The sequence below is a fragment of the Amblyraja radiata genome, chromosome 10, assembly GCF_010909765.2.
Source record: "Amblyraja radiata isolate CabotCenter1 chromosome 10, sAmbRad1.1.pri, whole genome shotgun sequence".
Classification (NCBI taxonomy): domain Eukaryota; kingdom Metazoa; phylum Chordata; class Chondrichthyes; order Rajiformes; family Rajidae; genus Amblyraja; species Amblyraja radiata.
The window spans coordinates 14,713,783-14,741,435 of NC_045965.1; the positions used below are offsets into that span (position 1 = coordinate 14,713,783).

Sequence of the window (27,653 nt, forward strand, 5' to 3'; positions counted from 1 at the left end):
CTTGCCAGTGTTACGGAGACACGAGGAGTTTACTAATGTCTAAAGTAATAAGCTGGAGTTCGAAGAAGATTGTAGTAACGAGTCGGAAGAAATTTGGATGTATCTCACTGTTTTCTATCAACAATAAACCATTTATTCATCAAAATACTGTATTTTGAAGCCAAATCAGAGTAGAAGCTCTGAAGGTCTCTGTGAGTGAGCTTGCATGCGTTTAGAAGACACCCCCTTCAAGCATTCTCATCCAAATAGCGGCTAGGGTGCTAATTACCTGCAAGATATGAAAATCTGCCACTACACCCAGCTATGCCTGAATATATTAAAGGTAGGTTGAACAATCCATATTCTAGGCATACACTGGCCCTATCCCAGAACTCTATCGCAGCTACATTGACGACTGCATTGGGGCTGCCTCCTATACCCATGAAGAATTCATGGACATCATTAACTTCACTAACAATTTCCATCCTGCACTCAAATTCACATGGACCATGTCCGACTCCTTCCTCCCCTTTCTTGATCTCCATCACAGAAGATACATTATCGACTGATGTTTATTACAAACCTACCGGCTCATACAACTATCTAGACTACACTTCTTCCTACCCTGCCTCCAGACAAGGCTATCACCTACTCCCAATTTGTCCGTCTCCAAGATGAGGTGTTCCATACCAGGACATCCGAGATGTCTTAATTCTTTAGGGAATGGGGGTTCCCCTCTTCTAACATATTTGATGCCCTCACGTGTGTCTCTTCAGTATCCTGTAGCTCCGCTCTTGCTCCCCCTCCTCCCAGTCGCAAAAGGGACAGAGTCCCCCTAGTCCTCACCTTTCACCCCATCAGCCGTCGCATATAGCACATAATCCTCTGACATTTTTGCCACCTTTAATGACATCCGACAACGACTCACATCTTCCCATCTTCACCCCTTTCCGCTTTCCACGGAGACAGTTCCCTCCGCAACTCCCTGGTTCACTCATCCCTTCCCACCCAAACCACCCAGGTACTTTCTCCTGCAACTGCTGGGGATGCAACACCTGTCCCTATACTTCCTCCCTTGACTCCATCCAGGGACCCTGACAGTCCTTTCAGGTGAGGCAGAGGTTCACTCGCATCTCCACCAACCTCATCTACTGTATTCATTGTTCTTGGTGTGGACTCCTATAAATCGGCGAGACCAAGTGCACTCTGTAGTTCCCAGTCTTTGCATCCCTTCTTAAATAAAGGCACAACATAAGTCATCTTCCAGTCATCACCTGTGTCTAATGATGATTCGTATATCTCAGCCAGGGCTCCTGAAGTGTTTTCCTCTAACTTCACACTATGTCCTTGATCACGCCTGTGAGATTTTAGTTTGATTTGGTTTTATTTCTTGTCACACACAGAGCAAGGTACAGTGAAAAGCTTTTTTTGTTGCATGCTATCCAGTTAGTGGAAAGACTATACAATCATGATTACAATCAAGCCATCCACAGTGTACAGATACAGGATAAAGGGAATTATGTTTGGTGCAAGATAAAGTCCAGTATTGTCTGATTAAAGATAATTTAAGGATCTCTAATGAGGTAGGCGGTAGGTCAGGACCTCTCTCTCGTTGGTGATAGGATGGTTCAGTTGTCTGATAACAGCTGGGAAGAAACTGTCTCTGAATCTGGACATATGCTCTATACTTCTATACCTCTTGCCTGAAGGGAGCGGGGAGAAGATTTATCTACTGTCATGCACCTTTGGGCATCCAGCACTTCCTCAACCGTCTTCAGGACATTTCCATTAACTGTCTTAATTAACTGTCTCCATTAACTGCCCTATTATTAATGTCTGCCTTCATGTCTTTCTCCACAGTGAAAACAAAGGAGAAATACTCATTGAGGACCTTGGCATACAGAGGCATCTCCATGATCACTTTGGTATTTTCAGGGCCCTATTCCCTCTCTGGTTACCCTCTTTCTCTTAATGTTCTCATAAAATCTCAGAATTTTTCTTAATATTATCTGCCAGAGTTATCTCCTGGCCCCTTTTTGACCTCCTGATTTCCTTCTTACTTATGCTCCTCAGTTCTTGAAACTTCTCCAGGGATGCACTTGACTTCAGCTGCCTATACCTGTCCCATGCTGCCTCCTTTTCCCTGAGCTGATCCTCATTTTCTCTAGTCACCTACACCTCCTTACTCCCACCTGCCCTTCACTCCAACTGGAACATGCATGCCCTGAACATTTGGTTAATCTCCAATGTTCTGTCTACTCCCTGCTTTCCATTGTTCTTTCTCCAGTATATTCATACTCCTTTGTTCAACTACAGTTCAACTAAAAATGGTTTGTGCAGTGGTACATTTTATTACAATGATACGCATGACCAACATTGATAAAATGAAATATGAACATAAAAACAGCTGGTTATGTGATGTTTTGATATTACAATGTTGATTGAATTTTAATTGATCATTTAGTTACTTATCTGCTGTGGGCATTGTAAACATTTCATTGCACGATCTGCTTGAAAGCATATATAGTTATGTTGATTTAACATCTCAAACTCTCAATAAAATAAGGAAGCTCATAAAAAAGGCAAAAACTTGATTAATCATTCAAATATACAGAAATCACTAAACAAAATACATTTTCAAATGCTCTTTGCTTAGAAAAGCAAACCTTTGACTATTTTACATTAAATTTATAATGAACAATGCACAGGAGAGGTATGAAGCAAAACCATTATTGGAGAAAAACTTTAATGTTGGGAAGAAAATAAAGTACAGTTCCACCGGGCAGGAATTTAGCGGAGAACTAACAAAACGAATGAAGAATGAGGGCCGGTGAGCAGAAAGTACTAAAGGAACACGGTATGGACATTAGTGAAAGTAAGAAGTGGCAATTTAAAGCATCAGAAGGTGTGGTTGGAGGAGATATCAACCAGCCACGTAAGGAATTCCTAGTGACTGTGGATCCGTTAGTTTAATGTCAGTGGTGGGTAAGGTTTCAGAATCAATAATTGGGGAAAGCAAATAGGCATTTGGTTGGAGTTAATAAAGAGTCAGTATAGATCTGCAAAGATAGATTGTGTTTGATTAATTTATTAATTTTGTTTTGATGAGTCAATGTCATAGGGAAGGGAACGTCGTGATCATTTCAGGCAGTCCCTTGTAATCAAGGATGATGTATTTCCACTCTAGTCTGTGGAAGATCTGCTTTCCTGAGGGATCATTGGGCAGCATGAGAGAGATTGTGCTCCTTCTGCTATCTTCACTGGACATGTACACACATCCGCTTCAGGAAAGCAAGGGGCTCAGTGCTATCGATGCTTCTTTATTTTGAGCAGTCATGGGTTTGAAATTTTCACCGACTTTTCAAGGAGCGTTTGGAATATTCTTGCATCATTTCCTCTGTTCTGATAATCTCGTGCGTGACAGCTCAGGAAGTGCCCATTTGCAAATGTGGTGTTGAACGCATGAAAGATGTCGTCATGTCCATTGGACCCAACTGGTTGTATTTACAGCTTTGATGCTGGGGATGTTTCCTGGGAGAGGAATACTGATATTGCTCTATTTCACTTGCCAGTGAGTATACAGAATCTTTAGACAGTATTTTTTTGAACCTCCCAAAGCTCTGCGAAGAAGCATAGACAAATGAGCTTCTGGTAATGGTGAAGTGGTCAGTAGAGTTAGAATGAATCTGTCCCCTTTGTGGTTTAGGTGGATCTTGAGATAGCATTTGGTAAAGTACCACATGAAATTAAGGCTCACAAAATAGGAAGATTTGGTGTTAGCTTAGACAAAAAAAGTAACTTATGGATAAATTAAATTATTTATAGTAAATGGCATTATTCAGACTCCACAGAGGCATGTACTAGTATCCAAATTGGTTATTGAAATACAGAGTAGAATTTCAAACCTTGTTGATGATAGCGAAGATGCCAGTCAACTGTATAGGCCCTGGACAGGCTACCAGCATTGGCTGACAGGTAGCAGATGAAATTTCACTGAGACGTGTAACGTCTTTGGCTGAAAGTATGGGGGAAGGCTATATAGACTTAAAGGCGCAGTTTTAAAGCATGGTGGAACAGATTAAATGGAGGTTCTATTGCATAGATCTTTGTAAGGATCTCACACAGAACATCAAGTTATTGCATTTCTCTTCTGAGAATTGGGTAGTTCATGTAAAGAAGCTAATGATCCAAATGTTTCCAGGAGCTAAAGGATCGGCTTCGGTTTTCCTGGCAATATGATGGAAGTTTAGCACATCTAAAGTCAGACAATGAGGCAATATCCCTGAATGCCACGAAGACAACAGAGCATGGTGAAGGTACAACATTCATTGGCCATATGTTCATTGTATAATTGTACAGATCTTGTTCAAATCATGTTCATCCTGTTAAGAGAAAAACAATCAAATTATATTGTGATTCAGACCTGTGTATGGCAATTTCTAAGAATGTTTACTAATACTCTCATTGTGGACTGGTAGTCACAGGTCATTCACCTCTATCTACCCCTGAGCAATGTGCTCTTGCAATTGTAAGCCTTCATGGCATATCTATATCCCACTGTTGAGAAAAAACGAGCATGATTTATCTACAGGGTATGCAAAATGCACTGCAAGTCCACCATGTGACTAATCAAACCACAGCTTGCTAAAGGACAAAAATGCATTGATGGCATCCCACACAGCATCTGGGTTTCATAGTTGTGATGAAGCTTTGAGCCCTTTTTTGAATTGTTCAACAAACCAAATGGGATTTGAATAGTGGAGCATTGGTGACAGCTCCTACAATTTCTTCATCTGCACAATGTCATATATAATGAATGTTTGGAGATATCAAATCAAGATTTGCAACAGCTGAACAAAGATTTCCTCTATGGGCCATCCTTTGGAAAGTGAACCAAATGTCACACACGTTACCAAATGGCATCACATAACGTAATACATTAAAAAATTCTTGTAAGAGATTAATCTTATTCATTGCTAACTTCCTACCTGCAGAACTATAATGCATGTCTGCTAAAGATATGAACATTCTAGCTTTTTTAAATTCACGATTTTGTAAGAAAAAACTGAGATGAAAAAAATGCTTCCGTGAAGTCACACACGTGACCAGTCATATTTGACCTCTGACCCTAAACAAACATTGTCAGCATAACATAAATATTTCACTTGATAAACTTTGAAAAAAATATGAATCATATATACAGTACAAAACAATATACCTGTAATGCTTTCAGAATTAGAAGAGATGTATTCCACAATTTTTCATATTTTGGTCACACACGTGACTAAGATTGTTTGTGTGTGTGTGTGTGTGTGTGTGTGTGTGTGTGTGTGTGTGTGTGTGTGTGTGGGTGGGGGGGGGGGGGGGGGAGGGGGGTCCTTCACAAGGCCGCTTTAGCAAACTTTATATATACTATGATACACTAAAAGTAAGTAGATGGCTTGGAAATCCTTTTAAATATGGAAACACGTTGAACAGATGCTGAACAGTGGCTGCTGCCAACTCTGGGTGAGGGCTTCAAACTCCGATATTCTATTCAAAAAGAGTCTTGGAAATACAAAGACTTTCTATGTTATTTCCCATCATTACAGATGGTGGATTGAGGTTGATGAATATCAATGGGAAAAATTAAGGTTAGAATGGGAGGATCAGAAATGCCAGCAAAGGTGGCAGGGATGACAAGTGCAAGGGAGATGCAGGTGAATGCTAACAAGAAGTGAAAGAAGGAATCTGTCTGGCAAGTAGACAAATCCTTCAAACTCCCTGGCAGGGGACAGGGAATATAACTAATGGTGTTACAGGTCTTAACCCTCACAAGTCTTGGATGCATAGTAGAATTTTGCACACAAAATGGCACCGTCATTAGTTTATTATTGTCATGTGTAGAGGTACAATGAAAAGCTTTAGTTTACGTGCTATCCAGTCAAAGGAAAGACTATACATGAATATAATCAAGTCGTCCATAGTGCACAGAGAGAGGATAAAGGGAACCACATTTAGCGCAAGATAAAGTCTGATAAAGTCCGATTAAAGATAGTTCAAAAGTCTCCAATAAAGTAGATGAGAGGTCAGGACCCCACCCTAGCTGATGAGGACCGTTCAGTTGCCGGATAACAGCTGTGAAGTAACTGTCGCTGAATCTGGAGGAATGAGTTTTCAAACTTCCATACCTCTTTCCTGATGGAAGAGGGCAAAAGATGGAGTGACCAGGTGAGACTGGTCCTTGATTGTGCTGGTGGTCTTCAAGTGTAGAATGAGTCAATGAAAGGAAGGTTGATTTGTGTGATGGTCTAGACTACGTCCACAGTTCTCTACAATTTCTTACGGTCTTCAAGGCTGTGGTGCCTCCTGATAAAATGCTGTCTATGGCTCGTCTGTAAAGGTTGGTGAGGGTTGTTGGGGTCATACCGAACTTTGTAAGCCTAGGGAAGTAGAGTTGTTGGTGTGCGTTCTTGGCCGTTGCTTTGATTTGGCTGATCCAAGCCAAATTGCACATGATATTTATTCCTAGGAACTTTAAGCTTTCGACCATCTCTACTTCGTCACCAATATATGTCGGGGTGTGTACTGCTTTGCTTTCGGAAATCTGTTTGCTCTATGGGTTGCACTATGTTTGCATTATGGGCCACGGGATACTTAGCAAGTATAAAATATGTGTTGTTATATGCACAGAATCGTTGAAGCAAAGATTCTCAACGTTTCGGGTCGAGTCTGAAGAAGGGTTTCGACCCGAAACGTTGCCTATTTTCTTCGCTCCATAGATGCTGCCTCACCCGCTGAGTTTCTCCAGCATTTTTGTCTACCTTCAATTTTCCAGCATCTGCATTTCCTTCTTAAACATTCTCAAACCTGCTGTACACATGCAAAGTACGTGATCGCCCTTATCAAAATTTCTAGGCCAATATTTTCCCACTGAATGCGCCCTCAACTTTCTCAAATAGAAATCAAGTAAAAAGCTCCTGAACTGTAGAGAATAATTATAATTTGTACTCGTGGGCACTATGTAAATAGATAATGAATGTCAACGCAGTTTTCAACTTTCAGCAGAGCCTCTGCCCAAGCTCACTGGCTATCCACATTGACAGTCACATTCATATGTTTACTATAACTTCAAAACAATCATTGGAGAGATATAATAAACTGCAATGGTTAGTAACATTTAATGAAGCTTTGTATCTGATACTGAAATATGTTATCTAATTGATCCTTTTAAACCTACATTTGAAGAGCAAAATATGTCCTCATCTTCCTTCAGAAGAGTCTCTAAGATTTGAGCGTTACTACTTTCTATTAAGTTGTTAAGATTTGTAATCTCACCTGCAGAATTATTCACGAATGCAGGATTTTCAAACGTATCTTGTGCAATTTCAACACTGGAAGACAAATATAGCAGTTTAATTCATTTACGAGTTGACATGCGCAGTAGTTTTCATGGGCAATTTAAAAAGACAGGAATTCAATCTGACTCAGAATGAACACTTCTATCCATTCTGTGCATGTGAACAAATCTGTTCAAAATCTCTGAATAAGTACTTTGACTAGAATAGCCTGAGGCCTTGCTTGTTATAACTGATATTAATGGTGTAAACTCCTCATTTTCATCATCAAGTTTATTTTCTCCAGTGTGAATGAATGATAAAGCTTGATGTGCGTGTGTAAATGCGTTGTTGTTGGGTTAGTTTGGAGGAGTGAGGGAGGGATGATCTGTGGTCAAATCCGTGGACTAATGGAGATACAAGTTCAAATCCCACCAAAACAATGTGGTAACTTAAATTTAGTTAATTAACATTTGAAATAAAGACGTAAAGTGCTGGAGTATCTCTGGATAACTGAGTTAAATGCTGGGTCAACAGCATCTCTGGAGAACCTGGATAGGGGATGTTACGGATCTGGACCCTTCTTCATACTGATTGTGGTGGGATTGGGAGGGGAAAAAAGTTGGAAGAGAGATGAGGCTGGACAAAGCATGGAAAGTGGGTAAATACATGTGTGGGGGGTTTCTGATAGACAGATTGTTTGACTAGGGCCAGAGATGCGAATAATTCAAATTATGAAGCCAGAGGAAGGAACATTGGTGGAAGAAGAGGGGGAAGGGAGGTAAATGAGAGTCCAGGTGGAGCACAGGGAAGAGCTTGGGAGGGGGGGGGGAGGTGTTTAGTTACCCAAAGTTAACATCCAGATTGATTAAGTCACAGTAATGATCGGTGGTGAGAGTGTTTTGAAGAATCAAGCTAAATGTAAAAACTCAAATGGTCCTACAGGGGAAGAAACCAGATGTCCTTATCTGGTCTGGCGTGAACATGATTCCAGATTCACAGCAACGTGCTTGATGCATGACACTCTGAAATAGCCTAACAAACCATTTAGCTGTATCAAAACTGTAGAGTTAAACAGACGAAAAAATAATGGACCTCCAGGCATTGGCTAAGCTGCCAAAATTCTGTCACAGCAAGATGATTCCTGCCAAGAAGGCCTTGCAAAATCCTTCTAACAAGCATCCTATGACTGGTATCAAAATATAGAGCCTTATTGGCTCTATATTTTGTCCGTCTTGGCCAGGACTCTCTGTAAAAGAGATTTTTAATCTCAATGAGACTTCTCCTGGTTAAATAAAGGTTAAATAAAAAATAAAATAAAATATTACAGCCTGATCAAGCAGCAGCCCAGTGATTCATGGAATCACCCTATTCAGTCAATGCTACAGTCCTCAAACATATCCCCGAGTGAATCCTCTTTCATCTGTTGGAGAGATCTATCAACAGGGATGAGAGTGAGAGATACTCTCACTAGGAGGTCTAAACAGCAACTCTGGATCGTTTGAAGTTTCCTGGCATTCGGCCAACAAACCCACCGATTATCATCCTGCTGATGAGTCAGCGATAATCCGGGTCCTTCGACACTTAGAAGAAACATCAAGATACGCAAGAGAACCGTTTCATCCATTTTAGAATTGGCATCTTCACTGGAAAGCTACATAGGTAGTTTTGTAAATTTTCACATTGGCATTGTAATAACTCCAGTTTCAAAACAGAGGGGGAAAAATACACTTAAGGACCTTGAGCTATACTTTGAAGTCCCTATGTATAACATTTATTCAGAAGCTTAATACTGGTTCTGGGTACACAATAAAAAATATTTTTCACTTCTCGGTGTTAATATTCCCACTTTGACAAACTCTATCTATCCATCTCTAAAGAGTGAAAGATAGAAAAACATGGAAAAATTGAGTTACCTGTTAGAGGTTAGCATTTTTGAATCATCCTCTGAAGATAATAAAAAAATGTGGAATGTTAAGACATGCATCTTGAAATGTTAATTAAAAAAAAGACTTACAATTAAAAATAAATATTCAAAATCAATGAGTATTTTAGCCGAAGCCAAAGCAGAAAGGCTATAATTAGCCACAGTGCTTCTGAACGAGGGAGAGAAATAGCTTAAGGCTTATCCCAACTGGTTTTTGCCAGAAGGAGCGCAAGTGTGGACAGGAACAGGATTGAGTAAGTGGTTCTTGATCATCTTGTTGAAACAGCAGTTAACACCAGAGACTGTATTTGCTCAAGATGACAAGAATTCAGGTCGTCAATTGCAAGCATATAGATTTACATTTGCACCTTGCTTAGGGGTCAGGATGCATTCCCAGTATCAAGAGTGCAAGTGGAATCAGTACTAAATGGGGTCATTATAGCATAGTGCATACATAAATGCATTACTGACAATGCTGCTGTCTGGGGAACCTGCCAAACCCTGTTCTCTATTGGCAATGAAACTCGGTGTGGAGTAAACCCCTGAGGCAATGTTCAGAAGCTGCCTGCAAGGGCTGATGTTGAGCAGGCTGCAGTGAGCTCCGCAGCCATTCAGTGCTGAGATTGGGGTTCAGCACAGTGCGTGTTGGCCATTGCTATGGGGACTGGCAGCTCATGCACCGTGCACCGAAAGACAGGCTGGATCCTCCAGTCACTCTGATCACCTGTTGTTGGATATGATGGAACCTGCTCTCTCCCCACTCTTTGTTTGGCTGCACAACTCTCCCCAGCCCAGCAATTTCTCCACATTGCCCAGTTTACCAAGGGCAAGGATTGTCACCAAACTCACAGCACAGAAGTGAGCGGGAATGAGAAAGGCAGGAATTTACATCAAGTTCCCAGTACAGCAGCACGTAGCAGTGTGGGTACAAGGACTCGCACTGGAATTCCAGCACAGCAGCGGGGAGCACAGGAGTCCGCTCCAACTTCCCAGCACAGCAACACATTGCAGCAAATAAGGCAGAGGTTCATACCTGGGCAGTGGGCAGCCCAAGCAGATATCCTCAGGGGGATACGTACCTGTGAGTGTCTGGTCCTCAGGACCAAGAGCACTATAATGAATTAGTGATCTTTGTGGTAGCACTAAGCGGGGTATCGGTGTAATAGGGGAGATGGAGGAGTGATGAAGTGGAACTGGAACAAAGCACAACAGGAATCTTACTTTGCAAAATAGTTACAGGTTTGAACCCTTGTGAACCCGATTAGGTACACTCTTTTGACTAAACCATTTAATTGTTCCAAATGAATAATTGACACTTTTAACCACAAATGTAGCTATGATTGCAATAGAGTGAGTTTGTACGTCAGATTTGATGCTACTGTGGAGTCGAAGCAATGCATTATTGTCAGGCCAGATGCTCCCCCCCCCCCCCCATGGAGGATGATACTGAAGCCCCAAGTGTTGTCTTACAACGTGAAATGAATCAGAGAAGGTAAGAAGTTTGGCCCACAATCAACTCCTATTAAAATGTTTTCTGTTTATTTAAAACATAGATCAGTACAGCAGAAAAACAAGGCAGGGGAGCAGAATTAGGCCATTTGGCTCAGGGTCTACTCCGTTATTCAATCAAGGCTGATCTATCTTTCCCTCTCAACCCTATTTTCCTTGCCTTCTCCCCAGAACCCTCAATGAAGAATTACTAATTACCCTTACTAATGACAAATCTGTCAATCTCCGCCTTAAAAATACCCAATGACTTGGCCTTCATGGCCTTCTGTGGCATTAATTCCACAGATTCACCACCCTCTGCCTAAAAACATTCCTCCACATCTCCCTTCTAAAGGTATGTCCTTTTATTCTGAGGCTGTGTCCTCTGGTTCTAGACTCCCACTAGTGGAAACATCCTCTCCACTTCGACTCTCCAGGCCTTTCACTATTCGGCAAGTTTCAATAAGGTACCCCCTCATCCTTCTAAACTCCAGCGAGTACAGGCCCAGTGCCATCAAACACTCATCATATGCTATATATCATATGTCATAACACCAATCATCCTCGTAACCCTCACAATCATCACTACATCCTTCCTCAGATATGGGGCCTAAAACTGCTCATAATACTCCAAATGCAGCCTGATCAGTGCCTTACAAAGCCTCAGCATTACATCCCTGTCTTTATATTCTAGTCCTCTCGAAATCGATGCTAGCAACGCTTTGCCTTCCTTATTACCGATTCAACTTGTAAATTAACATTTTGGGAATCCTGTATCAGCACTCCCGAGTCCCTTTGCATCTCTGATTTCTGAATCCTCTCCCCATTTAGAAAAGAGTCTACTCCTTTATTCCTACTACAAAAACCCATGACTGCGCACTGTGCTGCACTACATTCCATCTGCCACTTCTTTGCCCTCTCTCCCAACCTGTCCAAGGCCTTCTGCAGAGTCCCTGCTTTCTCTACATGACCCACCAATCTTCGTATCATCTGCAAACTTTGCCACAAAGCGTTCAATCCCCTCATCCAAATCATTGATGTACAACGTGAAAAGTAGCGGACCCAGCACCAACCCCGCGGAACACCACTTGTCATTGGCAACCAACCAGAAAAAGCCCCCGTTATTCCCACTCTTAGCTCTCTGCCATTCAGTCAAACTTCTATCTTCCTTCTGCTATCTTCTAATACCAATGGGCTCTTATCTTCTTTACCAGCCTCACATGCAGCACCTTAAAGGCCTTCTGAAAATCCAAGTAAACAACATCCACTTACTCTCCTTTGTCTTTCCTACTATTAACTTCCTCAAAGAATTCTAACAGAATCGTCAGACAAGATTTCCCCTTCACAAAACCATGCTGACTTCAGCCAATTTTATAATGTGCTTCTACGTATTTGGAAATGTCATCCTTTATAATGGACTCTAAAATCTTACCAACCACTGAAGTCAGGCTAACCGGCCATTTGTTTCTCCTCTTTTGTTTCACTGCCTTCTTGAACAGTGGAGTAATATTTTAGATTTTCCAGTCCTCTGGATCTACTCCTGACAATAGAGTCAGGGTCTATAGATCTATAGATCAATAGATTCTTGAAAGGTCTCCCTGAGCCAACACACCATCCAAGAGATAGACACAAAGTGCTTGAGTAACTCAACAGATCAGGCAGCATCTCTAGAGAAAAAGGATGGGTGACCCTTCTTCAGACTGCATCCTTTTTCTCCAGAGATGCTGCCTGACCTGCTGAGTTACTCCAGCACTTTGTGTCTATCTTCATTATAAACCAGCATCTGCATTTCCTTCCTACACCACCCTAGATTCTCCATAGAATCTCCTGTCTTTGCACCTAATTAACGAGTCTCCTGTCACTGTCATTCTGTCTGACTTTTCACTTCCCCACTCTACTTCTGTCAGGCCAAACATTGCAGGCTGGACCAGTGCCGTTGCTTCCCTTGCCTGACCAGTAGTCCCCCACAAAAATGTCCAAGGGAGCATACCTGTTGTTGAGGAGAATGGCTATGGATGACTTTCACACTCTATGCCTTCTCCCTTTCCTAATGGTCACTTATCTACTTGCTGACCATACCCTAGGCATGACCACCTCACTGTAACTCCCATCTATGATCTCCTCATTGCCTCAGGTGATCCTGAGATCATCCAGCTGCTGTTCCAGTTCCCTAACACGGTCTGCAAAGAGCTGCATGGGATACACCTCATACAGGTGTAGTCCCCAGGGACAACGGAAGTCTCCCTGACTTCCTACATCCCACAGGAAGAGCATACAACAACCCTAAATGTCATCTTTATTGCAATAGTCTCAGGAAAGTTTATGCAAAAAAAAACCACGGACTGTACATTAATAATCACCTTGTTTGCTGAAGCCATTCGAGCCAAAGCCTCCCGCTTACCCTCCACACAGTGTTTAAGTATCTCAAGGGTTGAAAATTGATTTCAGACAGGAAAAGGAGCAGCGATTAATGGGTCTTTTTTAAGATGCATGCAGAGATTAGTGGGTACCCAAGGATCATTGCTTTGGCCTCATAGAGTCATAGAGTGATACTGTGTGGAAACAGGCCCTTCGGCCCAACTTGCCCACACCGGCCATCAATGTCCCAGTTACACTAGTCCCACTTGCTCGTGCTTGGTCCATATCCCTCCAAACCTGTCCTATCCTCAGCTATTCACTATCTATTTAAAGCACCAAATGTAATCTTTTTAAGTTTGCTGATGACATTCAACTAGGTGGGATTGTAAAGAGGATACAAAGAGGCTTCAAAGTGATTTAGACATATTGACTGAATAGGCAAATACATGACAGATGCAACGTATTGTGGAAAAATGTAACGTTATGCATTTTAATGAGAAAGGCAGAGTATTGTTTAGATGGTGATAGGTTGGGAAATTTTAATGCACAAAAAGATTTAGATGACCTTGCACATTTGTTACAGCAAGCAAACATGCAGGTGCAGCAAACAATTAAGGCGGCACATGGAATGTTGGCCTTCATTGCAAAAGGTTATGAATTCAGGAGCAAGAATGTCTTGCTACAATTATATAGGGCTATTGAAAGGCTAGATCTAGAAAACTGTGTGCAGTTTTGGTCTCTCTAAGAAAGGATATACGTGCCCTGGAGGAAGTGTAACCAAAGAGTAGTCAAACTCCAAAGACTCAGTAGCTCAGTATATTCAAGGCAGAGAGATTGCTAAATGTTTGAGTATCAAGAAGGTTAAACGATATATGGTAAGAGCAGGAAGGTGGCATTGGGGTAAAAGTTCAGCCATGACTTATTGAATGACTGAGGCAGCACCGTGGGGCGGTGGTAGAGATGCTACCTTACACCACCAAAGATCCAGGTTCGATCCTGACCACGGGTGCTGTCTGTATGGAGTTTATACATTTTCCCTGCGACTCCATGTGTTTTCTCTGGGTGCTCCACTTTCCTCTCACATTCTAAAGAGGTACAGGTTTGTAGGTTAATTGGCTTCGGTAAAATTGTAAATTGTCCCTAGTGTGTAACATAATGCTAGTGTATAGGGTGATCGCTGGTCGACGCAGACTTGGTGGACTAAAGGGCCTATTTCTGTGCAGTATTTCTAAAGACTGAGCTTATAAAAGATGCAGAAGTGAGACCCTTGTTTCTATATCGCATAATTTTCGTATTTAATTTTCATTAGGCCAATGACAGACCTCAACGCATTCTCACCAGTTCCATCACCTGCCCCTTAATTCCCCTTAATCTGCCATCCACACCTACACTAGGGTAATATATAGTGGCCAATTAATCTATCAGCTTATTTTAGAGATATGAGAGAACCAGAGCACTTGGAGGAACAAATATGGTCCCAGGGGAGAACATGCAAATTCCACACTTCTTTCTACATTATGCTCTTGGAATCCAAGAGCCACCAGGGTTTGATATAAGCAGATATCGGAAGCAAATGGACATGACACACCCCATTTATGGATTAAACTCAAATTATAGAAAATAGAGAAATTCCAGTTACCTTGCGACTTCAGTTTCCTTCTGATCCAGATAACTGTCATAGCAATAATGAGACCAAATACAGCAGCTCCTCCAATCGCACCCACGTAAAGCAAAATATCATTTGTATGTGTTGAACGCTCAAATCCAAAACCTGAAAAGAGCATCACTTGTAATCTTTGTCTTGGACTATGATTAACTAGCAACCTTTATACCAGCAATACATAAAGTCGAACATTTTGAGCCATTGTTTAAACGGGTTTGTTTAACATCAGTCTAATAACATTTAACTTTCTTGCCTCAGAAAGGTTTCATTGAAGCACTCACATGACCTCGACTACACATCTGGCAAAATAAGTTTCAGGAATTGGAAACTCCAGCAAACATTAAAATTACTGACCAATTGACCATGGGATATTTCTGACAATCAGTCTTTAAGAATACTGTTTCTAAAACAGATATTACCCTAATCAGGGCAGTAGGCTGCCTCAGTCCTAACCCCACCCCAACTGGATATATAAACACATAGGAAACATTTATGTTTCATTAGAATGCATGGAGATACAATGCTCTCAACCTCACTTGTTAGAGCTTGCTAAACGGTTTAAAATGAGGACACATGGCTTTCTAGCAGAACACCAAACAGGGTGACCAATAAAGAAAATGGGCAAATGAGCAGTATGCAATTACTGAGAATGGAGGAGAATTCTTAATAACAAAAACAAGGGCATTGTTTTCACCCTGTCATTCATATACAATACTCACAAATCTGCGATTCCTACAGGCAGGGTTGCCCACAAACCTAGAGAGCAGATTACATTTTGTTTTCAGGGTGGCTGGCTGGCTGCCAGAGCAGAGGGATGGAGTTACATTACAAGTCTCTGAAGATAGCAGGGCATGTTGATAAGAGTATTAACAATACTAAGCAGATATGTGTTTTCTCTGCCAAACATGTCAATGACCAAAGGTGAGATCAAACGTGACAAGCAAATAATTAGAGGGGAAAATGAAAAATACTTCCTCCACACAGGAAGTTTAGGATTTGAATAAGACAATATGAAAGGAAAGTAGAAGCAGAGTAGATACTGCAACACACCTGAGGACAAAAATAAGTGTAGGCTCATGGGCTCTGGGACCAAACTGGACATCTCCTTCAAAGGGTTCATGTTCACAAGACATAAGAGCAGAATTAGGCCATTCACTCATGGCTGATCTATCTTTCCCTCTCAATGCCATTCTCCTGTCTATTCCCCACGACCCTTGATACCGTTACTAATCAAGAATCTGTCAATCTCTGCCTTAAAAATACCCAATGACCTGGCCTCTACAGCCATCTGTGGCAATTAATTCTGCAGATTCACCACCCTCTGACTAATTGTTTTTGACCACATCTCCTTTCTAAAGGTGCGTCCTTTTATTCTAAGGCTGTGTCCTCTGGTCCTAGACTCTCCCACTAGTGGAAACATCCTCTCTGCATCCATTCTAGCCAGGCCTTTCACTATTCGATACATTTCAATGTCCCCCCCTCATCCTTCCTAACTCCAATGTGTACAGGCCCAGTGCCGTCAAATGCACATCATATGTTAACCCAATTATCCCCAGGAGCATTCTCGTGCATCTCCTCTGGACTCAATCCAATGCCGGCACATCCTTCCTCAGATATGGGACCCAAAACTGCTCATAATACTCCAAATACAGTTTGACCAGTGCTTTATAAAGCCTCAGCAATACATCTCTGTTTTTATATTCTAGTCTTCTCAAAATAAATACTATCATTGAATATGCCTTCATTACTACCGATTCAACTTGCAAATTAACTTTTTGGGAATCCTGCACCAGCACACCCAAGCCCCTTTGCTCCTCCGATTTCTAAACCCTCTCCCCATTTAGAAAATAGTCTTCGCCTTTATTCCTACTACCACAATGCATGACTCCATACTTTGCTACGCTGTATTCCATCTGCTACTTCTTTGCCCACTCTCCCAACGACTCTGAGTATTCTGCAGAGCCCCTGGTTTCTCTATACTATCTGCCCCTCCACCTATCTTCGTATCATCTGTAAACGTGGCCTCAAAGCCTTTCATTCCCTTTGGTGGGGCTTTGGTTGGAGAGGCGATGAACGGCATGGCCTCTTTTTCCTATAAATGATGTGAAGATTCTGACGATGGGACAGGCCTCGTGTGCTGATGCTGATGTGAGTGCATGGGAAATTAAGAGTGGAGGTGGCACCATGCAGAAAGTAGCCCTTAATTGCACATTTCATATTTATTTTTGAGATTAGAGGCCATTAGAACAATCCCATTCCCTACTGATTTTCCCCATAACGTCTCTTCCTTATATTTTCATCAGCTCTTCCCAGATTACATTATTCGCCTACACATTAGAGGCAGTTTGCAGTGACTAATTAGCCTACCAGCACAAACGTCCTTGGGAGCACCCGAGGATTACTGTGTGTTCAACACAGGATGTGTACATGTTTCTCATTAAAGTAGTGTTATCTTACTTTACTGGCATGGTGAAATAACGTTAATAAATGATCACAGTGCATGTGGATGGTCTACTTGGTTTGAACAGATGATGAAACCCAATTTTGTCCTTGCTTGTACATCCATTTTGCACAGGATCTGTGAATAGCTGTCAAAGGTAGAATTCTTATTTCATGGTGACTAACGTATTGGGACTACCCTAATTCCCCAACCCAAAGTAAAATTAGCAGAGTATAGGCCCTGAATCCAACTTAAAGCCTTCCTAGCCAACTGGGCCAGTAAAACATTCAGCCCTGTATTACCAAGATCACTTAAAATAAACAGAAACAAGGCTACATTAGGCCTTCTAAGAAGGGCAATTTCTCTAAAATGTTCGAAACAGTACCGTTGCAAAGTGGAATATCCTCAGTCCACTGTCCAGATTTGTTGCACTGAAGTCTCGCAGGAGTTTCCAACACAAAACCTTCCATGCAATCAAAGTCACACACCGAGTTGTAACTGAAGTTGCCCAGAGGATGTGAACAATTCATAATCACGGGCAAGTTAGTATTCAGCTCCTGGCATTTCACCACTGTGTTGGATTCCAAAGAACAGCACTATTATGAACAGTCCATTACAAATGATTAAAAAAGTCATTTTTTTTCAACAATTATTTCAATCTCAGTAAAGATTATGATCCAACTCAGTGGAATCCGGGTTATCTGCAGGTTACTAGTTTATTGTTGAATAAATGCAAATTTCAATCACGAAGCTGAGAATAGTCCAAGACCTGGGACTGGATTGTGCTATTTTCTTTTATTTGCAGGACTTTTTTTACTTATGGTATGCTTGATGGCTGGAGCATGCTGCCGGGTTGGGGTGGTGGAGGCAGATATGGAGTCGCATTTAAGGGGCTTTAGGATAAGCACATGCAGATGCAGGGAACGCAGGTATAAAGAACTTGTATAGGTAGACATTATTTAACTTGGCATCATGTTCAGTGTGGGCAAAGTGAGACGAAGGGCCTGTTCCTGTTCCTACGTTCCAATTCTATTAAATCATCCATTATGTTGATTTTTGTTCAAAGTAGAAGACCACTTGGTAATAATTGGCCATCAGTAATGAGGCAGCAATCAGAAAAAATGAAAGGCTATTATGTTCATATCAATGCAGTTTGCATGGTTAGAACAGAAGCAGCCTCCTACAATTCTACAGTTTACAGAGTAGCAAATAAGTTATTCATTGGTCTTTTCCAATGGTGTTCTGGAATAAGAAGTTAGAAATAGGAGAGAACAGGCTATGGTCAAATTCCCCTAACCTTCCTCGGGTAATGGCTTGTAGTAACTTGAATGCAGTTTTAATGACATAACTTATGTTATTTGATTATTTGAATTACTTGTTTTTCCAAAAGAGCATTTGTACAGACTAATAAAGGGTGAGATTTTAAAGATTTTAAATTAAAGAACTAGTAAAACCTTTAGAATTGATAATTAGATTTATTTTAAAAGCAGTTACCTTCACAATGTGGCAATTCATTTGTCCACTTCCCTGAATCTGTACATCTGATGACATCCATTCCTTTCAAAATGAAGCCCTCTACACAGCCAAACACGCACACTGACAGGTAATTATAGTCTCCAACAGGATGGGTGCAGTTCATGGTACCATGCTTTGGAACCCTCAGTCCATTGCACTTTACAGCTGGGGAAATGGAGATTTACATGTATTAGTTGTCCTGTGCTGATAGAGAATGACTACCTTGAATCCAGAAGCTTGAATCCAGAGCTATGACGGTGCAGTGCCTCACCATGTTAATAGGAAAACCCAACCACAGATTTCCTATTCAGTCCATTTTATTTAGGAAAATTAATTTTGGTCATAAAGTCAGAGTCATACAGAAGCAGGCTGATCGGCTCAAGTTGTCCATGCCAACCATGATGCCCCATCTACACTCGTCCCACCTGTTACGTTTGGCCTATTTCCCCAATTTTTTCTTTTCCAGGTACCTGTCCAAATATCTTTTAAATGTTGTCATAATACCTGCCTCAACTACCTCCTCCGGCAGCTCGTTCCATATACCCATCACCCACTGAATGAAAAGGCTGTCCCTTAGGTTCCTATTAAATCTTTCACCTCTCACCTGAAACCTATGTCCTCTGGTTCTTGATTCCCATACTCCGGATAAAAAGTCATATATGTCTGTTACATTAAAATTAAAATTATTGGAGAATAGTTTTTCCAATGCAACGCAACACAAATATTTTTGGAGTAGGAAGCATCTGCAGATGCTGGTTTACACTGAAGATAGACACAAAATGCTGGAGTAACTCAGCAGGTCAATCAGCATCTCTGGAGAAAAGGAATAGGTGAAGTTTCGGGTTGAGATCATTCTTCAGACTGTCAGGGGAGAGGGAAACTGGAGGAATGAAACGTTACAGAACAATTCATAGCCAGCCAAACAATTTTGGAACAGGTTAAAATCAGTCAATCCACTCATTTTTATATATCCCCGTACACTACCTTTGATCATTCCATTGATTCCTTCTTACCACAGCTAGAGTGTACTGTTCACTGCAGCAGGCTTTCGTGGCAGTTTATTTTACAATCACAAACTAGCAAAAACAGGAGCAGCAGTCTCCTGACACTTGAGCTATTTGTGGGTGAAAATGTACCTCTTTATATTTCTCATTTTTTATTCTGCTATTCAACTTTTCTTTGGTGTGAATGATATTCCCAAGAAATCCCTTCAGAAAGTTGAACATTTTAAAACAGTCATCTTAAATCATTACGCTCCAAAAAATACATGTTATAATATTTCCCAAATCACCTTTGTTGCTCACTTCAATATCCAAGTAATGCTTTCAACTTCTTTCTCAGTAGAATTTGCCTTAATGAGATACTATCTGACACCAGTGCAACTGCCCCAAATGATGCATCCTGTGTTCATCACAAACCTCCTCAGCATTACCATTGCCAAATACATTGTCCAATGTTTGACCTAAAAGATGCAGACATTGCATTTATCAATGGCTTTTAACATTCCATTTCCTAATTTAAGACCCAAGATGTTGCCTATCCATGTTCTACAGATCTGCTAACTTGCTCAAGCATTTTGCGTCTTTCTTTAGGATTTCAGAGCGATCGGATAGTGGATAACCACTGGTGGATAAGCTTCAATGTAATTTGTACTCAGGTATGACACAGATGTCCAATAATTGACTAATTAATCTGTTCTGCAGATGCTGGACAGGCACTTTGGCAAGGGAACCCTGCATACGCACAGTTTACAGGTCTATTTATTGCCCAGTAAACATCAATATGACTGTAATTGGGCAGAGTTCTGTTATCACAAATATCTCCTGCCAGAATGCAAGCTTTTGTCCACTTTTCTAAGCTCATTTTGCCTTCTTTCCTCTCCCTCTACCCCCCAACTGGTGGGGTTTACACCGACCTTTTGCAGGTGGGATTGGTGTAGCTGGGACATGTTGGCCGGTGTGGACGAATAGGGCATGTTTCCACATTGTATCACTATGATGCTATGACCACAGTGATGCACATCCAGTAGCCTACCCCTGAAGCAGAAAGGTAAATGAGTGAATACAATGGGCCATATCACGCTCAGGATCCAGCTGGCTGCTAAGACTTGCAGCCTGCCTGCCAGGCCAAAACTTACTTTTCTTGGATGTGGAAGGCCAAATGAAGTGACCCTCTGCATCCGAAAGTAATGGGGCTGACCAGTGAGTCAGCCTCAGCTATTGTATCTTGTGTGCTCTGCGGGAAGAAAGCAGGAAATAGTGGATCAATCAATGTGTTTTTAAGCAGACTCAAGGGACCAAGTGGCCTACATCTGCTTCTTATTTGTATTTCTCTGGAATACCCTGACATCCTTTGACAGTTCACCAATTGTGAAGCCTTTTGAATAGTTTGCCAAGATCTTCTGACTACCGGCGACCTCGCAAAAGCAATTTAAAAGGTATAGTTATAAGGCATACAAATTATTTAAAATATTTAGTTATATTTAAAATATAATTTCAAACATTCAAACAACTCAGCTGCACTTACTCAATTTTCATCACATGATCAAATTACGGGCCACTAATGTAAAGAGTAATGAGCGTATAGTTGTCTAATACAAGTTTTACTTGCTACAGCTTCACAAGCAGAGTAACACAACAAATAAATATACAATAGTCAATAATATAATAAATGATCAATAACACTAGGTAACCAGACATGTTTGAGGAAATCAAAAATCCAGCTGGACCGGGCAATGGCCAGCACTTCCTGTTTTTCACTTCTTGTTTTTCCTTCACAATATTTTTTGTTATCAAAGTTTTTATGATGTTCTTACCATGATTGCCATTGACCGGGCCATGTCCACCACTTTCTGCAGCAGCCTTCATCCTTGGGCTTCGAGTTACCAAACCAGTTCATGATACAACCAGTCAGTGTGCTCTCCTCTCCACCATACACCTATAACTGTCCAATAGAGTATTCAGCTACATACTCAATCTCCTCAAACTTCTGAGGAAGTAAGTTCAATGGAGAGTCTGATCGCAGAGCTCACCGTTGCCTTTCAGCCATTTTAGAGTTAGATTGACAAACAGCATGGAAGTGGCTTCAACCCACCAGATCTGCATTGACCATCAACCACTCATTTGCACTAATTCTACATTAATCCAATTTTAGTATTCTCCCCACATTGTAACTATCTCACCCCAAATACTACCACTCACCTACACCCGAGGAGCAATTTACACTGGCCAAGTAAACTACCAACCCATGACATTGGAATGTGGGAGGAAATTGGAGCATCTGGAGGTAACCCATGTAGTCAGAAAGTGAATGTGAAAATTCTACATACACAGTTGCTGACGTCAGGATTGAACCTTGCTCTCAGGTGCTGTGAGGCAGCAACTCTACAAACAATCAGTGAGGCACCCCAATTTTAGAATCACATATCTATCAAACAGAAACTGCTGTGGGAAGATAGAGGTATCTGAAGAAGGGTCCCGACACAAAACAGCATCTGTCCATTTCCCTCCACTGATGTTGCCTGACCTTTTTCCACACATGATTCCAACGGCTGCAGTTTTTTGTGTCACCTACCTGGCAATCAACTCACCAGCCCATTAAAGATAAGATTCCAAACCATACCTATGTTCATTATCCACTGATTAACCAGAGTTTGCAAAAGTAGTCATGTGAAAATAAAACTTAAATGACAAAACTAAAAAAATCTACAAATTTTGTCCGGTATATATATAGTTTCATACTCCACATTGGAAATTGGAAACCAACTATAACTTCAACATTTTAAAATTAGCTATTTTGTATAAAGATATTTTGTGTGATTCTCCTTATTACCTTTACAGGCGGGCATCTCTGCTGTCCACTGTCCATTGGCTCGACACTGAAGTCTGTTTGACCCTCTCAGTATAAACCCATCAGTGCAGCTAAAGTCACATGTTGAGTTGTAACTGAATTTGTCAATGGGATGGGAACAGTTCATTGAGCCTTGGTCAAGGTTTAGGAGTGCTGGACAATTTATGGCTGAAATTTTGTTAACATTAGGAAAATTAGAAGATAGGATTTGTTGTATATTATTTAATATTAAATATTGCAGAACTATAGTTATCGGTTTAAATATTATTAAAAAATGTAGGTAAATTTCCTTGCTACCTTTACAGTTGGGGCTTGGTGCTGTCCATTGGCCAGTGGCTTGACACTGGAGCTGGTCTGACCCATTCAGTATAAACCCTTTAGAGCAGCTAAAGTCACATGTTGATCTATAACTGAAGTCTCTAATTGGATGGGAGCAGTTCATTACCCCTTTTACTGGCTCTGTCAACATACGGCAGTTTATAGCTGAAATAAAAGGTATGATTTTAACTTTCCACCAACCATAGTAAATACATGCATTAATCTAGATAGCTTACTGCACCATGGAAGCAAATTTATCTTTCAGTGAAGTATTTAAAAACAAATTAACAAATGAAAATCCATTTAATGAATGATAAAAAATGTTTTCCCATGGTAGGGGCATCAAATACAAGAGGGCATACGTTTAACGTAAGAGGAAGGAATTTTAGAGGAAATTTGATGGCAAACAATTTTTATAATTTCAGAAGTGATGTATATCTGAAAGTCGCTGCCAGTGAAAGCGGTGAAGTGGATACAGGCACTAATTAAGTCACATGTGGTGAGGGTCTTGAATAGACACAGCAAAAAAGGAAATTGACTTAATGTTAGTAAATGGGATTACAGTTCATTGCCCCCTGATAAAAGTGTGACAGCTCAGTTGAGCATTTGGAAGGATGAGGCATGTAAACATAAACAAATATGTAGTTTCACACTCCACATTAATCTACATAGCTTACTGCACCATGGAAGCAAATGTAACTTTCAGTGAAGAATTTAAAAAAAATTTACAAATGAAAATCCATTTAATGAATGATATTTATACGATGCTGGCTAATATGGTTCATTTGTACACAACAATTATCCAGATCTTTTAGAGCAATATAGGCACAAAGCAATGGGTCCTTCGGCTCATCATATTCATGGGATGTTTTTGCCCATCTACTGTAATCCCATTTGCTAACATTAAGTCCATTTCCTTTTTTGCTGTGTCTAATCAAGATCCTCACCACATGTGGCTTAAATTAGTGCCTGTATCCACTTCACCACTTTCACTGGCAGTGACTTCCAGATATACATCACTTCTGAATTTATAAAAAAATGTTTGCCTTCAAATTTCCTCTAAAATTTCTTCCTCTTAAGTTAAACATATACCGTCTTGTATTTGATACCCCTACCATGGGGGAAATGATTTTTACTGCCTAATTATCAATCTCTTAAAATGTTACATTCTTCTATCGTCACCGCTCAGCCTCCTTTGCTCCAGGGACCGCAAGCCCAGCCTATCCAATATCGCTCCGTAACTAGTCTTCCAATCCAGGCTGTGTCATTGTGAATTTCCTCTGCACTCTTGCCAGCACATCCACATCCTTCCTATAGTGTATTGATCAGAACTACAGTATGCATATTACTCTAAGTGTGGTGTAACCTGCGTTTTGCAAATGGTGCAACAAAATGTCCGGATTTTCATATTTTAAGCCTCAACCGATGAAATAAAACATGCTGTATGCCTTCTTCACTATAGAAACATAGAACATAGACATAGAAACATAGAAATTAGGTGCAAGAGTAGGCCATTCGGCCCTTCGAGCCTGCACCGCCATTCAATATGATCATGGCTGATCATCCAACTCAGTATCCCGTACCTGCCTTCTCTCCATACCCTCTGATCCCCTTAGCCACAAGGGCCACATCTAACTCCCTCTTAAATATAGCCAATGAACTGGCCTCGACTACCCTCTGTGGCAGGGAGTTCCAGAGATTCACCACTCTCTGTGTGAAAAAAGTTCTTCTCATCTCGGTTTTAAAGGATTTCCCCCTTATCCTTAAGCTGTGACCCCTTGTCCTGGACTTCCCCAACATCGGGAGCAATCTTCCTGCATCTAGCCTGTCCAACCCCTTAAGAATTTTACAAGTTTCTATAAGATCCCCTCTCAATCTCCTAAATTCTACAGAGTATAAACCAAGTCTATCCAGTCTTTCTTCATAAGACAGTCCTGACATCCCAGGAATCAGTCTGGTGAACCTTCTCTGCACTCCCTCTATGGCAATAATGTCCTTCCTCAGATTTGGAGACCAAAACTGTACGCAATACTCCAGGTGTGGTCTCACCAAGACCCTGTACAACTGCAGTAGAACCTCCCTGCTCCTATACTCAAATCCTTTTGCTATGAAAGCTAACATACCATTCGCTTTCTTCACTGCCTGCTGCACCTGCATGCCCACTTTCAATGACTGGTGTACCATGACACCCAGGTCTCGCTGCATCTCCCCTTTTCCTAGTCGGCCACCATTTAGATAATAGTCTGCTTTCCTGTTTTTGCCACCAAAATGGAGAACCTCACATTTATCCACATTATACTGCATCTGCCAAACATTTGCCCACTCACCCAGCCTATCCAAGTCACCTTGCAGTCTCCTAGCATCCTCCTCACAGCTAACACTGCCCCCCAGCTTAGTGTCATCCGCAAACTTGGAGATATTGCCTTCAATTCCCTCATCCAGATCATTAATATATATTGTAAATAGCTGGGGTCCCAGCACTGAGCCTTGCGGTACCCCACTAGTCACTGCCTGCCATTGTGAAAAGGACCCGTTTACTCCTACTCTTTGCTTCCTGTTTGCCAGCCAGTTCTCTATCCACATCAATACTGAACCCCCAATGCCGTGTGCTTTAAGTTTGTAAACTAATCTCTTATGTGGGACCTTGTCGAAAGCCTTCTGGAAGTCCAGATACACCACATCCACTGGTTCTCCCCTATCCACGCTACTAGTTACATCCTCGAAAAATTCTATAAGATTCGTCAGACATGATTTACCTTTTGTAAATCCATGCTGACTTTGTCCAATGATTTCACCACTTTCCAAATGTGCTGCTATCCCATCTTTAATAACTGACTCTAGCAGTTTCCCCACTACCGATGTTAGACTAACTGGTCTGTAATTCCCCGTTTTCTCTCTCCCTCCCTTCTTAAAAAGTGGGGTTACATTTGCTACCCGCCAATCCTCAGGAACTACTCCAGAATCTAAAGAGTTTTGAAAGATTATTACTAATGCATCCACTATTTCTGGAGCTACTTCCTTAAGTACTCTGGGATGCAGCCTATCTGGCCCTGGGGATTTATCGGCCTTTAATCCATTTAATTTACCCAACACCACTTCCCGGCTAACCTGGATTTCACTCAATTCCTCCAACTCCTTTGACCCGCGATCCCCTGCTATTTCCGGCAGATTATTTATGTCTTCCTTAGTGAAGACGGAACCAAAGTAGTTATTCAATTGGTCCGCCATATCCTTGTTCCCCATGATCAACTCACCTGTTTCTGACTGCAAGGGACCTACATTTGTTTTAACTAATCTCTTTCTTTTCACATATCTATAAAAACTTTTGCAGTCAGTTTTTATGTTCCCTGCCAGTTTTCTTTCATAATCTATTTTTCCTTTCCCAATTAAGCCCTTTGTCCTCCTCTGCTGGTCTCTGAATTTCTCCCAGTATGCTGCTTTTTCTGGCTAATTTGTACGCATCATCCTTCGCTTTGATACTATCCCTGATTACCCTTGTTATCCACGGATGCACTACCTTCCCTGATTTATTCTTTTGCCAAACTATCATATCTACCATGTTGCCATTTCAGGGAGCTGTGGATTTGAAACCCCAGGTCCTGTTCATCTACAATCCCTAGCTTTCTTCCTTAGTGCTCTAGCATTTCTGGTATATGTCCCATCTGAACCTTCCCAAAATGTAGCATCTCACACTTGTCAGGATTAAATTCGATCTGCCAGTGCTCCACCCTACTTTCCATCTGATCTATATCCTGCTGTAATCTTGGAAATTCTCACTTGCACCCAGATTACTATGAAAACTTACAAATTATACCTCGTATATTCACATCCAAGTTGTATATAGAGTCCCATCGCTGATCCCTGCACTACACTGGTTAACCAGAGGAAAGGCGCAGTGCTTGCAAAAGTTGGAGTGAAAATAAAACTTAAATAGCATCACTGAAAAACCCCCCACTAATTAAATAATTTTGTCCGGTATTAAAGTGCGGGGAAAAGGGTGCAACATGTTTGGCATTACATGGTTAGTGCACATTTTGCCTTTTGGGTTGACCTTCCATTTTCCATCAGTATAATACCAAAGCCTCCTAACCCACTCATCACAAACCCTTCAGTTCAACTAAAGCCATAGGTTGAGCTGTAACTAAAATCTCCAATAGAATTAGAGCAGTTCATTGCCCCCTGATAAAGGTGTGACAGCTCTGTTGAGCATTTGGAAGGATGAGGCATGTAAACACAAACAAATATATAGTTTCACACGCGGCATTGGAAATGAGAAACCAACTATAACTTCATCATTTTAAAATTAGCTATTTTGTATAAAGATATTTTGTGTGATTCTCCTTATTACCTTTACAGGTGGGCATCTCTGCTGTCCACTGTCCATTGGCTCGACACTGAAGTCTGTTTGACCCTCTCAGTTTATACCCATCAGAGCAGCTAAAGTCACATGTTGCGTTGTAACTGAATTCGTCAATGGGATGGGAACAGTTCATTGAGCCTTGGTCAAGGTTTAGGAGTGCTGGACAATTTATGACTGAAATTTTGTTAACATTAGGAAAATTAGAAGATAGGATTTGTTGTAAATTATTTAATATTAAATGTTGCAGAACTATAGTTATCGGTTTAAATATTATTAAAAAATGTAGGTAAATTTCCTTGCTCCTTTACAGTTGGGGCTTGGTGCTGTCCATTGGCCAGTGGCTAGACACTGGAGCTGGTCTGTCCCATTCAGTATAAACCCTTTAGAGCAGCTAAAGTCACATGTTGATCTATAACTAAAATCTCTAATTGGATGGGAGC

At 41.1% G+C, this 27,653-nt stretch overlaps 1 protein-coding gene across 1 annotated transcript in view; it reads right to left on the reverse strand.

Annotated features, from left to right (window-relative positions):
* Window positions 1-2,314: 2,314 nt before the first annotated feature.
* LOC116977581 (P-selectin-like) overlaps window positions 2,315-27,653 on the reverse strand; it is a 152,190-nt gene continuing 126,851 nt past the window's right edge. The window contains exons 16-23 of the mRNA XM_033028131.1: window positions 22,833-23,018; window positions 22,518-22,703; window positions 18,666-18,851; window positions 17,557-17,742; window positions 14,708-14,839; window positions 9,212-9,242; window positions 7,297-7,352; window positions 2,315-4,361 (exon numbers count right to left, since the gene is read on the reverse strand). Coding sequence (XP_032884022.1) covers window positions 4,357-4,361; window positions 7,297-7,352; window positions 9,212-9,242; window positions 14,708-14,839; window positions 17,557-17,742; window positions 18,666-18,851; window positions 22,518-22,703; window positions 22,833-23,018 — 968 coding nt within the window. The 3' untranslated portion in view covers window positions 2,315-4,356. The remainder of the gene's footprint in view (window positions 4,362-7,296; window positions 7,353-9,211; window positions 9,243-14,707; window positions 14,840-17,556; window positions 17,743-18,665; window positions 18,852-22,517; window positions 22,704-22,832; window positions 23,019-27,653) is intronic.